General features: G+C 38.0%; 1 protein-coding gene across 1 annotated transcript; it reads left to right on the top strand.

Annotated features, from left to right (window-relative positions):
* The first annotated feature begins 223 nt into the window (after positions 1–223).
* On the top strand, positions 224–6,363 carry LOC131444353 (cytosolic 5'-nucleotidase 1A-like). The gene is made up of 5 exons (XM_058614587.1): positions 224–741; positions 1,434–1,632; positions 3,469–3,591; positions 3,700–3,884; positions 4,669–6,363. Exons 1-5 carry the CDS (start codon positions 631–633, stop codon positions 5,023–5,025), a joined length of 975 nt encoding a protein of 324 aa, XP_058470570.1. The 5' UTR covers positions 224–630; the 3' UTR covers positions 5,026–6,363.
* The last annotated feature ends 7,525 nt before the right edge of the window (positions 6,364–13,888 follow it).

Here is a 13,888-nt window from a genome sequence, read left to right as displayed (position 1 = left end):
GTTAAAAGCACACAGGGTTAATACTCTGAGCAATAACATCTGTATGTTCATATGCATTACACTCCGCTTCCACTTTCTGTACATTTCAAGCATCGCGTCACAGCTGGGCTTCGACACGCTAGCCTGTTCTGTTCTGACCAATAGACTACGACAGTAGTATGTCACATGCATTGAATAACATGCTCTGCTGCAGCGCCACACGGATAAGATGCTGAAAGGGTTAAGAAAGGGGGCAGGATGCAAAATGGCTTGAAGTCAATAGTGTGTGTGAGGAAAAGGGGAACACACACACACACACAGAGAGAGAGAGAGAGAGAGAGAGACAGGCACAGAGGAGCTGAGCTGGAAATATAAAACAGGTGATGATTAAGATAAACAGCTTGAATAGAGTATTTCTCTGATGAACCGGCATCTTACTACTGCTCTGCCTTTTTAAGAGCGTTAAGTGCCTCCACAGCTGCAGTCAGACCGACACTCATCTCCTGAATGCACCAAGACTGGACTCAGAATTTTCGCAAGAGTGCATAAAGGGACTTTGTGGGGAACTCCAGAGAAAGGAGGACAAAAGAAAAGGAAAGCCTTTTAGGACACAGGACACACTGGGACTCAGTGTGGTCCAGGCGAGGTAAGATGAATCTGAGCAACAGTCAGACTCTGACTGTCAGTGGACAGGATTTGACCAGAAATGGCAGCAGCAGCAGCAGCAGTAATAATCTTACCCCCACCAGGAAACCTAAACCAGTGAGTATCTCTGCATCCTTTTATGTGCAGCATCCATCCACAGGTGTAGTTTCAGAGTCACAGTTTATTTCATGCGTAAGAATGGAAATGTCAATACTTCTGTTTCTGTTGTCGGCTGGAAACTGAGCAGCAGCAGATTAAAAAGGGTCTCATTACAGATCGGGTGGACAGTTTTGTGTCGGTGGCCTCATTTGTATTTATTACAAGAGAGGATGCTTCAAATTACCGAAAACATACAGCGTCTAAGACCTCAGGCCCTGACAGGATGCGGGGAGTCCTAAGTCTTACTCTTTTATGTTTGATACTCTAGAAGTCATTTTTTGAAGTATCTACACAAGGTTTTTATTATTATTATTTTTGACTCTTTATATAATTAAAGTCATAGCTTCGGCCCACTCTTGCTGCTCCAGCTTCCAAAACGCTAACAGGTGTCAGCCACTCTGGTATGTGTGCCTGCACTATCACAGTGTTCCAGGGGAAAGTATGTCACATCCCACTGTCACTTCTCTCCCGACACCTCGTCTCACTCAGCTGTTGGAGGCATATAAGGCACTGGCAATAACCTCTTAAATAAATGATGTACTCACAAGGAAACTGTGCAAATCAGCAAAGTTAGTGCCGTGCAGTGTATGAATAATGTAAAACAACGTAGGTGGAAGAGTTTAAAATAAAACTTCTTTTCATATATCCAGCCCAAGCCGGAGAATGCCATCACCATCGCTGTGTCAGCTCGAGTCCTCTTCAACATGGAGAGGGAGCAGCAGATCTATGTACAGCAGGGCATGGAGGATTACATCAAGTATCAAGTGGAGCATGAAACGGAGCCTTTCAGACCCGGACCTGCCTTCTCCTTTGTCAAGGTCAGACTCATCAATACTATCAATCATCATCGTGAGTTCCGCTTCCTACTTGTGAAACATCCCATGGTCTTTTTCCCCTGTTCAGGTTGTTGTGGATAACCAATCACTGAAGTGCATTTTCATACCCTACGTGTGGAAAGTTTGACCTCTGGTGGGAAATGATATCACACGATCCACAGGACCACAAACTTGAAACAAAAGCAGATCTGTGCCGCAGGTGCACCCATGGTATTGCCATGTGAATAAAACACAACTCCTTATATGGACATCATGTGTCATCACATATTCAGGCTTTAAATTTTTATTTTATTTTTTCATCTTCTCATGTGTTGTCGAGTCAAAGTTATGATTCATTTAATATTTTGCGTTTTTAGCTGTGATATAAAGTAGCAATAATTGTGTGACAAAATAGATTTTTTGTTCATAAAAACGAGCCATGGGAACTTTGATTTGTGACATATTTAAAATTTCACAAATATAATCCAATTTTAAACATTTTGAGTACTTTTTGCACAGGTGTGTTTATATGAAAATGAACTGCTTTCCTGTGGTTTCTCTTGATTCCCAATGACTTAATGATCCAGTGTCCCTCCCGAGGTTACACACACACTGAATGCTCTGTTGACACAGGAAGAAGACACAAACAGAGACACAGTCAAAGAGAAAGGACAGAATTCTCAAATCTCAGAGTTTGACTTTTTTCAATTCTGACTTTAATCTGAGAATTCTGACTATATATATATGTGTGTGTGTATATATATATGTGTGTATATATATATACATATATATATACTTATGTATAGATATATACATATGTATATACATGTACGTTTTTCTTTTTCCATATTCTGTTACTGCTTTTCGTTGTGTCATTCATCTATCCCATTTACACCTGTGAGTTTCTTCTTAGTTTGTCCTAGTACGCTTTCCATAGTTGTTACGTCACATCCTCGTAACGACAAGGTGTGTTGATTCTGAGATGATGGAGCTAAAATGTATGCTAGCCGTGTGCGTTCACGCAGAAACGTGAGTTTAACTGCCTTGTTGGACAGCAAGTACTGTTACTACAAGTCACTAGTCTTGTTTTATTGCTTTTTAACTGTTGTATGTTCGCCATTTTAACTATATTTATTCAGAAATGCACGCTTTGTTTCACTCGCGGTTAAATGGCATCGTTTCGAGTACTGCAGTTATTTATTTGTCCGCTAGATGGCGACATTGACCATAAAGTCGATTATTTTGGCAAGTTACTCTGGGATGATGTGTTTTCATTCATTGTAATGCTGTTAAAGCCAGTTAAACTGATAATTAGCCCTGGATGTTAAATCTATAAATCTAACTTCATTTGTATATTTTTTGATAATTTTTAAGGTTTATAATCACACGTTACTAATGTGTATATACTAATAGATTATGACAATAATAATACTACAATATATAATACTTTATTTATTTTTTCATTTACTGTAGGACCACACACACATGTCCACAGACGTACCTGTAACTCCAATAATTAATTAAAAGAATATTGATATAGGAGTACCCACTCCGTCACAGTTACCGTTCCTAATTGTTTTTGTTGCCTTCAGTCACTGATATAATCACTGTTTGTAGTCTTTATTGTGTATTTAACTGTGATAGTATATGCTGTATTGTTGATGTTTGTCAATGCTGTTAGACTCTCTGCCATATTATTTGTTTTAGTTTTTAAAACAAGGGACAAGCACTGCAAATTAGCCAAGGCTTGATGTCTGTTTGTTAGGCAGCGACAATTAATTCAAACAAATAAATCTTAAGGACTTACTTTGCCTGATTATCCACTGAGATTATGTCTGTTTACTGAGTTTTTGCTTCCTTATCTCTGCAGAGCTGTTCATTGAGCGCTTCTGTATGACAGGCGGGAACAGTCCTATAGGCTACTTGAAGGCCTACCACGCTAACCTGTACCTGTCTGCTGACTCGGGCAAAGTTCGAGAAGCTTTGGAAGAAGGTCAGTACAAAAGGAGTGAGGCTACGTGGACACTGAGAGTGACGTTCCTTGATGTGTGCTAACCACAGAACGTTTGTCCGTGTGTGTGTAACACTGTCCACGAACCAGGGATAGCAGCAGCCACCATGTTCACCCCAGAGAAGATGACGGAGGTGTCGGAGACGCAGCTGCGCGTCGCTTTCGATGGTGACGCCGTCCTCTTCTCCGATGAGTCCGAGCGCATCTACAAGGCCCACGGCCTGGACAAGTTCTTTGAGCACGAGAAGGCCCATGAGAACAAGCCTCTGGATCATGTATGGTACACAGTGACAGTTATCACACTGCTCATTGAAATGTAGTGCATTCATTCAAATTGAGGATGTATAGCCCAGGTTTAATGTCACAAATGTGACCTTTTTGTTTCATGACACTAAACCGTTTCTTTGCTGGTATCTTGTTGACATCACTGCAACACAAGACAGACAGGAAACAAAATATCAGATGGATCAAAATACTGTAAAACGAACAAACTATTGATTTAAAAAAAAAAAAAAAAAAGCTGCATTTCAACATTAACCCTTGCTCACGCGACACAGATCTGTGCCGCAGGTGCACCCATGGTAAATTGCCATGGGAATAAAACACATCTCCTTATATGGACATCCTCGGGGTGTGTGTTTATAGTTCACATATTCAGGCTTTAAAAAATATGGTTTTGTGTTGTTGAGTCAAAGTTATTTTTAGTTGTGATATAAAGCAGCAATAATTGTGCAGAAGTCACAAAACAGAGCGTTTTTGTTCATAAAAGCGAACCAAGTGAACTTTGAACTGTGACTTATTTTACAAATTCAATCCAATTTTAAACATTTTGAGTAATTTTTGCTCAGGTGTGATTATAGAGTTGGTGAAAATTATAATTTTTGTTCATCAAATTGCCTAGATTGTGCTGAAAATAAGGATATAATACACTCTGCATTGCACATTCTTATACACAATCAGGGTTATGTGTTCTGACTTCTGCCCTCACTTCTATCAGATTGTAATGTATAGTAAATGGAGACCGACCGTCACTCACACAGTACATCTATCATTCTACAGGGGCCTCTGAAGGGCTTCCTGGAGGCGCTCGGTAAACTGCAGAAAAAATTTTATGGCAAAGGCCAGCGCATGGACTGCCCCATACGGACCTACCTGGTGACGGCTCGCAGTGCAGCCAGTTCTGGCACCAGGGCCCTAAAAACTCTGCGCTCATGGGGTCTGGAGATCGACGAGGCTCTCTTCCTGGCGGGCGCACCCAAGGGCCCCATGCTGGAGAAGATCCGGCCGCATATTTTCTTCGATGACCAGATGTTCCATGTGGAAGGGGCCGCGGAGATGGGGACAGTGGCGTGTCACGTGCCCTATGGAATCGCTCAGAGAGGAACCGTGGACAAACAGACCTTTTCAGCACCCTGAGCAAGTGACCTGAGCACCAGACAGAGGACTGAAGGGACGTCAGTCTTTTCATTTCATCCCCAAACTAAAAACCCCTTGCTTAAAATGCAACGGAGGGGGTTGCCATTCTAGCATCTTATTATTTATTCACTAACAGAATCATAAATAACCAATTGTATGAATTAACTTTATAAAATGCATAAATTAGTCATAACCCTTAAATGTAATAATTTTTAGGGTCACGAATTTATTTAAAATCAGCCAAAGGGATTAATCAAACAATAAGAATAGTTCTTAAAAAACAATTTGTGCCAGTAGTTACAAATACAAACCCTTTACCCTTTAAAGATTGCCCTTCATGAAATTGGTACTCGTTTTGCACCAATTTGCCCTCATTCCAGCCGTATCCTGTATCCTTGTCTGCACTGGAGTACGTTTATGCATGCAAAGTCATGTAATCCTCTGAAAACTAACTAAGCCAGTAACTACCACAAATTAGCTCACGTTGGGGAAACACTGAAGAGGAAAGAAGGATAATGATAAACTGGGTATTGTTGGAGTTTTCCGGCTCAGGAAGATGCCAGTACAGTAATGCAACTGAACATGAGCGCAAACTGCTGTGGAAGAAGAAGAAGAAGAAGGAGCTGTGCTCCAGAGCTGCACGGGCATTTGGATTTATAGTTTCACCACTTTTACTGCTTGTGTTTTAAAACCGGTGCCTTTTTCTCACTGAGATTTTTCTTGTCCGGCTGGTGTATTGTTGTTGTCTTACATGTGGCTTTTGGATCAGTACATATGAATGTATTTAAAAGATAGCAAATTCAAAGAACATATACTTTATATTAATTTAATAATTTGTCTCGTGTAACATATTTAATATTTATCGTCATCTGACATGGGCAATATCCTTCCAGCTCAGCTATTGTCCCTCAAGTGCCCAAGGTTCAGTCTGTCCCTACTTGTCGCCTGCATGTCTGTCTCATACAGGTTTGCTGTTGTTGTTGTTGCACGAATGTGAAGCAACCTGTAATGTGTCTGGGAGAACCTGTGGAAACAAACCTTTGTGTTACAAGAATAAAGGAAAAAAATCTATTTTAAAAAGTTAAAAAAAATGTTGTCTTTACTCCTAACATCTCAGCTGGATTCTTTTAATTCTCTATATGTGACAGGGAAAAATGACAGTGCCAAAATCCTGACTAAGAGCTGCCCCTAAACTTTGGAACAATTGACCCACGGAAATGAAATCTGCCTCAACCATCGAGCTTTTAAAATCCCTTTTAAAGACCTCCAACTCTTCTCCTTGGCTTTCACTTCAGGGTAAGAATACTTCAATTTTTTACCATTTATTATTTTATGGTTTTACTGTTATGTTTTTATAGAAAGTAGCAAACATTGTGCAGAAGTCATAAAATGGAGCGTTTTGCTTTTGTTCATAAAAACCAAAGCCAAGTGAACTTTGAACTGTGACGTGTTTCCAAATTTCACAAATTCAGGCCGAAGTTGTAACGTAGTAGTAAGAGATGGATGGATATTCACAGAGACCAAAATGAATATCCTTCCTTACAGCAGGTGGAGACAGAGACCAAAAAACAGTCTTTAACTTCAGCTAGAGTTGTGAGTCTCCTCTGTTTGCTGATGACAGGTGCGCTCAGGTCAAGAAGGTTTTTATGTGTCCTTGCATCATTGTGGCTTATAAGTTTCGTTTTTTCGGAAAGCCGACAAGTAAATAACTTCACATGTCAGAGTAGATTAAATGACAGGTGAATAAACTGCAGTTTCGCTGAAATGCAACTTCATCTAAACTCAGGCACAACACAGCTTAGACCTCAAAGTGCTCATTGCACAACCCAGACAGATCTGATGAAAATGTAATCTTTATTTCATTTTCACCAACTATATAAACACACCTGAGCAAAAAGTGCTCAAAATGAAATTTGGAAAAACCTCACAGTTCAAAGTTCACTCTAGTCACTTGTATGATCAAAAACCTAAAGAAAAACTCATTTTTCTTGTGCAAAAAACTATTTTTTTAAAGCCTAAATATGTGACCTATAAACATAACATCTGTAAAAACAACAGTAAAATAATAAATGGAAAAAAAAAAAGTCAGGTAGAATTGTCCTGGTTGACTTCAGGCTTTCACCTAGGTCTTTAAAAGGGATTTTAATGCAACACCTAAAGGTCAAAAACGCTTTACTCTTATAGGTTTTGTTTTTTCCGAAAACTGATTCTTGTTATTGCTGACGCACAACAGTGCCCAAATACCATCCAATTATGTTCGATACAATTGCAGACCCGCCCTGTGCATTATTAAACATCACATGCAACAAACTAGTTTAATCTCAAGCGACAACTCCCAAAGCTGGCGTCATGGACATCAAACACCTTAAAGATTGTAGCAGACAAACAGAGAAAAAGTTGGCGTTCCAGGCGGACAATGACTCCAAGCCTGTGACGATCAGTGGGCAGCTTGGTCTAAGACCCGCCCATGGTCAGAATCAATGCAAAGAACTGTTTTCTCAGAACATTAGACAGAAAAAAAGGAAAAAAAATGAATGATTTTTGGTGATTTTGTATCACATACTAACCTATGACTTTTTTTGACTGATTTTGGACAACATACTAACCTATGACTTTTTGCACTCATTTTGGACGACATACTAACCTATGACTTTTTTTGGTGATTTTGGACGACATACTAACCTTTGACTTTTTGGACCGATTTTGAACGACACACTAACCTATGACTTTTTGACTGATTTTGGACGACATACTAACCTATGACTTTTTGCACTCATTTTGGACGACATACTATACTATGACTTTTTGGACTCATTTTGGACGACATACTATACTTTGACTTTTTGGACTCATTTTGGACGACATACTAACCTATGACCTTTTTGACTCATTTTGGACGACATACTAACCAATGAGTTTTTGACTGATTTTGGACGAGATACTAACCTATGACTTTTTACCTAGAACTATTTTCTCAGAACAGAATTCTGAGAAAAAACATTAGACAGAAAAAAAGGAAAAAAAATGACTGACTTTTTTTTGGTGATTTTGTATCACATACTAACCTATGACTTTTTTTGGTGATTTTGGACGACATACTAACCTATGACCTTTTGGACTGTTTTTGGATGACATGCTAACCTATGACTTTTTTGACAGATTTTGGGCGACATACTAACCTATGACTTTTTTGACTGATTTTGGACGACATTCTAACCTATGACTTTTTGGACTGATTTTGGACGACATACTAACCTATGACTTTTTTGACAGATTTTGGGCGACATACTAACCTATGACTTTTTTGACTGATTTTGGACGACATTCTAACCTATGACTTTTTGGACTGATTTTGGACGACTTACTAACCTATGACCTTTTTGACTAATTTTGGACGACATACTAACCTATGACTTTTTTTGACTCATTTTGGACGAGATACTAACCTATGACTTTTTACCTAGAACTATTTTCTCAGAACAAAATTCTGAGAAAAAACATTAGACAGAAAAAAATGAAAAAAAATGACTGACTTTTTTTTGGTGATTTTGTATCACATACTAACCTATGACTTTTTTTGGTGATTTTGGACGACATACTAACCTATGACTTTTTTGACTGTTTTTGGACGAGATACTAACCTATGACTTTTTGGACTGTTTTTGGACGACATACTAACCTATGACTTTTTTGACTGATTTTGGACATCATGCTAACCTATGACTTTTTGCACTCATTTTGGACGACATACTAACCTATGACTTTTTTGACTGATTTTGGACGACATTCTAACCTATGACTTTTTTGACTGATTTTGGACATCATGCTAACCTATGACTTTTTGCACTCATTTTGGACGACATACTAACCTATGACTTTTTTGACAGATTTTGAACGACATACTAACCTATGACTTTTTTGACTGATTTTGAACGACATACTAACCTATGACTTTTTTGACTGATTTTGGACGACATTCTAACCTATGACTTTTTTGACTGATTTTGGACGACATACTAACCTATGACTTTTTGCACTAATTTTGGACGACATACTATTCTATGACTTTTTGGACTCATTTTGGACGACATGCTAACCTATGACTTTTTCGACTGATTTTGGACGACATACTAACCTATGACTTTTTGCACTCATTTTGGACGACATACTATTTTATGACTTTTTTGACTGATTTTGTACGACATACTAACCTATGACTTTTTGCACTCATTTTCGACCCATATTATACTATGACTTTTTGCACTCATTTTGGACGCCATATTATACTATGACTTTTAGGACTAATTTTGGACGACATACTAACCTATGAATTGGCCTGGTTGACTATTCTTCTCCTGAAGTGAAAGCCAAGGAGAAGAGCCACCTCTTCTCCTTGGCTTTCACTTCAGGCTTTCACCTAGGTCTTTAAAAGGGATTTTAATACAACACCTAAAGGTCAAAAACGCTTTACTTTAGGTTTCGTTTTTTCCGAAGTGATTCTTGTTATTGCTGACGCACAACAGTGACCAAATACCATGCAAATATGTTCGATATTTTTTAATTGCAGACCCGCCCTACGCACATGCACACGACAACTCCCAAAGCTGGCGTCATGGACATCAAACACCTTAAAGATTGTAGCAGACAAACAGAGAAAAGTTGGCGTTCCAGGCGGACAACGACTCCAAGCCTGTGACAATCAGTGGGCAGCTTGGTCTAAGACCCGCCTATGGTCAGAATCAATGCAAAGAACTATTTTCTCAGAACAGAATTCTGAGAAAAAAAGTCAGAGATTAAAGAATTCTGACTTTTTTCTTCTCAGAATTTTGAGATTAAAGTCAGAATTCTGACTTTAAAAAAAATTTAAATCAAAATTTAGAATTTGAAATAATAAAAATAATAATAATAACAATAAATCTGTATTTGTATAGCAACTTCCATACTGTACAAGGATTGCAGCTCAAAGTGCTTAGTGATAAAAGGAAAATAAAATTTAAAAGGCAAATAAATGGTGGAATGAAAAGGAAAAGTCTAAAGTCAAAAAGTAAAAAAAAAAAAACCTGTTTTAACTTTAAAATAAACTATATAAAACACAACACAGGGTGGAATAAAAAGGAGCTGAAGTTGAAGGGTTAAGTTTTAAGTCTTTTAAAAATATCTAGTGAGCTGGCTTCCCTAATATCTAAGGGTAGTGTGTTCCAAAGTATAATGGCATAAGTAACAAAGGCGGCATCCCCAATTATCTTTTAATAAACCAGCAGCAGACGATCGCAGTATTCTTTGCGGTACATAGCTAACAAGGGAGTTGGCAGCTTAGCTTGGTCCTAGCCCACAAAGTGCTTTGTATACAAGGAGGAGGAGCTTAAAGTCAACTCTTAATGTTACAGGGAGCCAGTGTATGGCAGCTAAGACTGGACTCATATGCTCTCTCTTCCTGGTTGTGGTTAATAAACGAGCAGCTGAAGTGTCTCAGTGAAAAGTACATTGCAATAGTCAAGTCTGCTTGAGTCTGCTTGTTTTTCGGCATCTCTTTTGTTTATAAATGGTCCCACTTTAGCAATATTTCTAAGGTGGAAGAATGATGTTTTTGTTAATGTGGGACAGGAAACTAAGATTTGGATCCAATACAATGCCCAGACTTGTAACCTCAGACTTAATCCTGGAAGCTAATTTCCCCAAGTTAGTGGACGACATCTCCCTTTTTGTTTTGGGGCCAATTTACAGGATTACTGTTTTGTCTTGGTTTAGCTTTAAGAAGATATCGCTCATCCATTTGTTCACTGGATGACCGGAGTATTTGTTATGATGTGGACATTTAATGTGCACAAGTGGGGGTGGAAGCTTGAGTATGTTTGCTTGTCCAGTCTGTAGCCATGTCCCATTTAAGAGACTGGACCATGGACTGAACCCTACGGAGTGTGGATTTGTCAGCCTGGCAAACTATACTACGGAAGCGCATTGCATTCACTTGAAAAAAAATGTTTTGGTTTGTTTTTCGGAGTAATTATTTCTGTTTTTTTGGTCTGTTTGTCTGAGTAATTTGAAACAATAAACGCAATAAACATTCGATTTATAAATAACAGGGACGGCTTGTTTAGATTAATCAAGTTTGACTTTGATCTGGGTTTAAGACACTGGGAGATAGTCCTGTCCTTAAGTCACATAGATGGTATTACCATTAGTTTGTCGACTTTACGCAGTTCAGAAGGAAAGCTCATTCAAATCTGTTAGACATAGCAATATTTCTCCATGATCAGCAAAAAGTCATAGGTTAGTATGTCGTCAAAAATCAGTCAAAAAAGTCATAGGTTAGTATTGACTGATTTTGGACGACATGCTAACCTTTGACTTTTTTGACTGATTTTGGAAGACATACTAACCTATGACTTTTTCGACTGATTTTGGAAGACATACTAACCTATGACTTTTTCGACTGATTTTGGACGACATGCTAACCTATGACTTTTTCGACTGATTTTGGACGACATGCTATACTATGACTTTTTGGACTCATTTTGGACGACATACTAACCTATGACTTTTTTGACTGATTTTGGACGACATACTAACCTATGACCTTTTTGACTCATTTTGGACGACATACTAACCTATGACTTTTTTGACTGATTTTGGACGACATACTAACCTATGACTTTTTTGACTGATTTTGGACGACATGCTATACTATGACTTTTTGGACTCATTTTGGACGACATACTAACCTATGACTTTTTGCACTCATTTTGGACGACAGACTATACTATGACTTTTTGGAATCATTTTGGACGACATACTATACTATGACTTTTTTGACTGATTTTGGACGACATACTAACATATGACTTTTTGCACTCATTTTGGACGACATACTAACCTATGACTTTTTTGACTGATTTTGGACGACATGCTAACCTATGACTTTTTCGACTGATTTTGGACGACATACTAACCTATGACTTTTTTGACTGATTTTGGACGACATACTAACCTATGACTTTTTTGACTGATTTTGGACGACATGCTAACCTATGACTTTTTCGACTGATTTTGGACGACATGCTATACTATGACTTTTTGGACTCATTTTGGACGACATACTAACCTATGACTTTTTTGACTGATTTTGGACGACATACTAACCTATGACTTTTTTGACTGATTTTGGACGACATACTAACCTATGACTTTTTTGACTGATTTTGGACGACATACTAACATATGACTTTTTGCACTCATTTTTGCACTCATTTTGGACGACATACTAACCTATGACTTTTTTGACTGATTTTGGACGACATGCTAACCTATGACTTTTCGACTGATTTTGGACGACATGCTAACCTATGACTTTTTCGACTGATTTTGGACGACATGCTATACTATGACTTTTTGGACTCATTTTGGACGACATACTAACCTATGACTCTTTTGACTGATTTTGGACGACATACTAACCTATGACTTTTTGGACTGATTTTGGACGACATACTAACCTATGACTTTTTTGACAGATTTTGGACGACATACTAACCTATGACTTTTTTGACTCATTTTGGACGACATACTAACCTATGACTTTTTGGACTCATTTTGGACGACATACTAACCTATGACCTTTTTGACTGATTTTGGATGACATACTAACCTATGACATTTTAGGTGATTTTTGGAATCAAACAGTGTTTTTTTCAGTTGGCTGTGTGGTTTGTGACGCTTCTTTTGAACCACATACTAACCTATGACTTTTTGCACTCATTTTGGACGACAGACTATACTATGACTTTTTGGAATCATTTTGGACGACATACTATACTATGACTTTTTTGACTGATTTTGGACGACATACTAACATATGACTTTTTGCACTCATTTTTGCACTCATTTTGGACGACATACTAACCTATGACTTTTTTGACTGATTTTGGACGACATGCTAACCTATGACTTTTCGACTGATTTTGGACGACATGCTAACCTATGACTTTTTCGACTGATTTTGGACGACATACTAACCTATGACTTTTTTGACTGATTTTGGACGACATACTAACCTATGACTTTTTTGACTGATTTTGGACGACATGCCAACCTATGACTTTTTTGACAGATTTTGAAAAGACATGCTAACCTATGACTTTTTTGACAGATTTTGGACTACTTACTAACCTATGACTTTTTTGACTGATTTTGGACGACATACTAACCTATGACTTCTTTGAATGATTTTGGACGACATACTAACCTATGACTTTTTTGACTGATTTTGGACGACATACTAACCTATGACTTTTTTGACTCATTTTGGACGACATGCCAACCTATGACTTTTTTGACAGATTTTGGAAGACATGCTAACCTATGACTTTTTCGACTCATTTTGGACGACATGCTATACTATGACTTTTTGGACTCATTTTGGACGACATACCAACCTATGACTTTTTTGACTGATTTTGGACGACATACTAACCTATGACCTTTTTGACTCATTTTGGACGACATACTAACCTATGACTTTTTTGACTGATTTTGGACGACATACTAACCTATAATACTAACATACTAACATACTAACCTATGACTTTTTTGACTGATTTTGGACGACATACTAACCTATGACTTTTTCGACTGATTATGGACGACATGCTATACTATGACTTTTTTGACTGATTTTGGACGACATACTAACCTATGACTTTTTGCACTCATTTTGGACGACATACTAACCTATGACTTTTTTGACTGATTTTGGACGACATACTAACCTATAACTTTTTTGACTGATTTTGGACGACATGCTAACCTATGACTTTTTCGACTGATTTTGGACGACATACTAACCTATGACTTTTTTGACTGATTT

This window comes from Solea solea, chromosome 18, assembly GCF_958295425.1.
Source record: "Solea solea chromosome 18, fSolSol10.1, whole genome shotgun sequence".
Taxonomy (NCBI): Eukaryota; Metazoa; Chordata; class Actinopteri; order Pleuronectiformes; family Soleidae; genus Solea; species Solea solea.
Note: the sequence above shows the minus strand (reverse complement) of the source record. Positions and strands in the feature narration are given on the sequence as shown.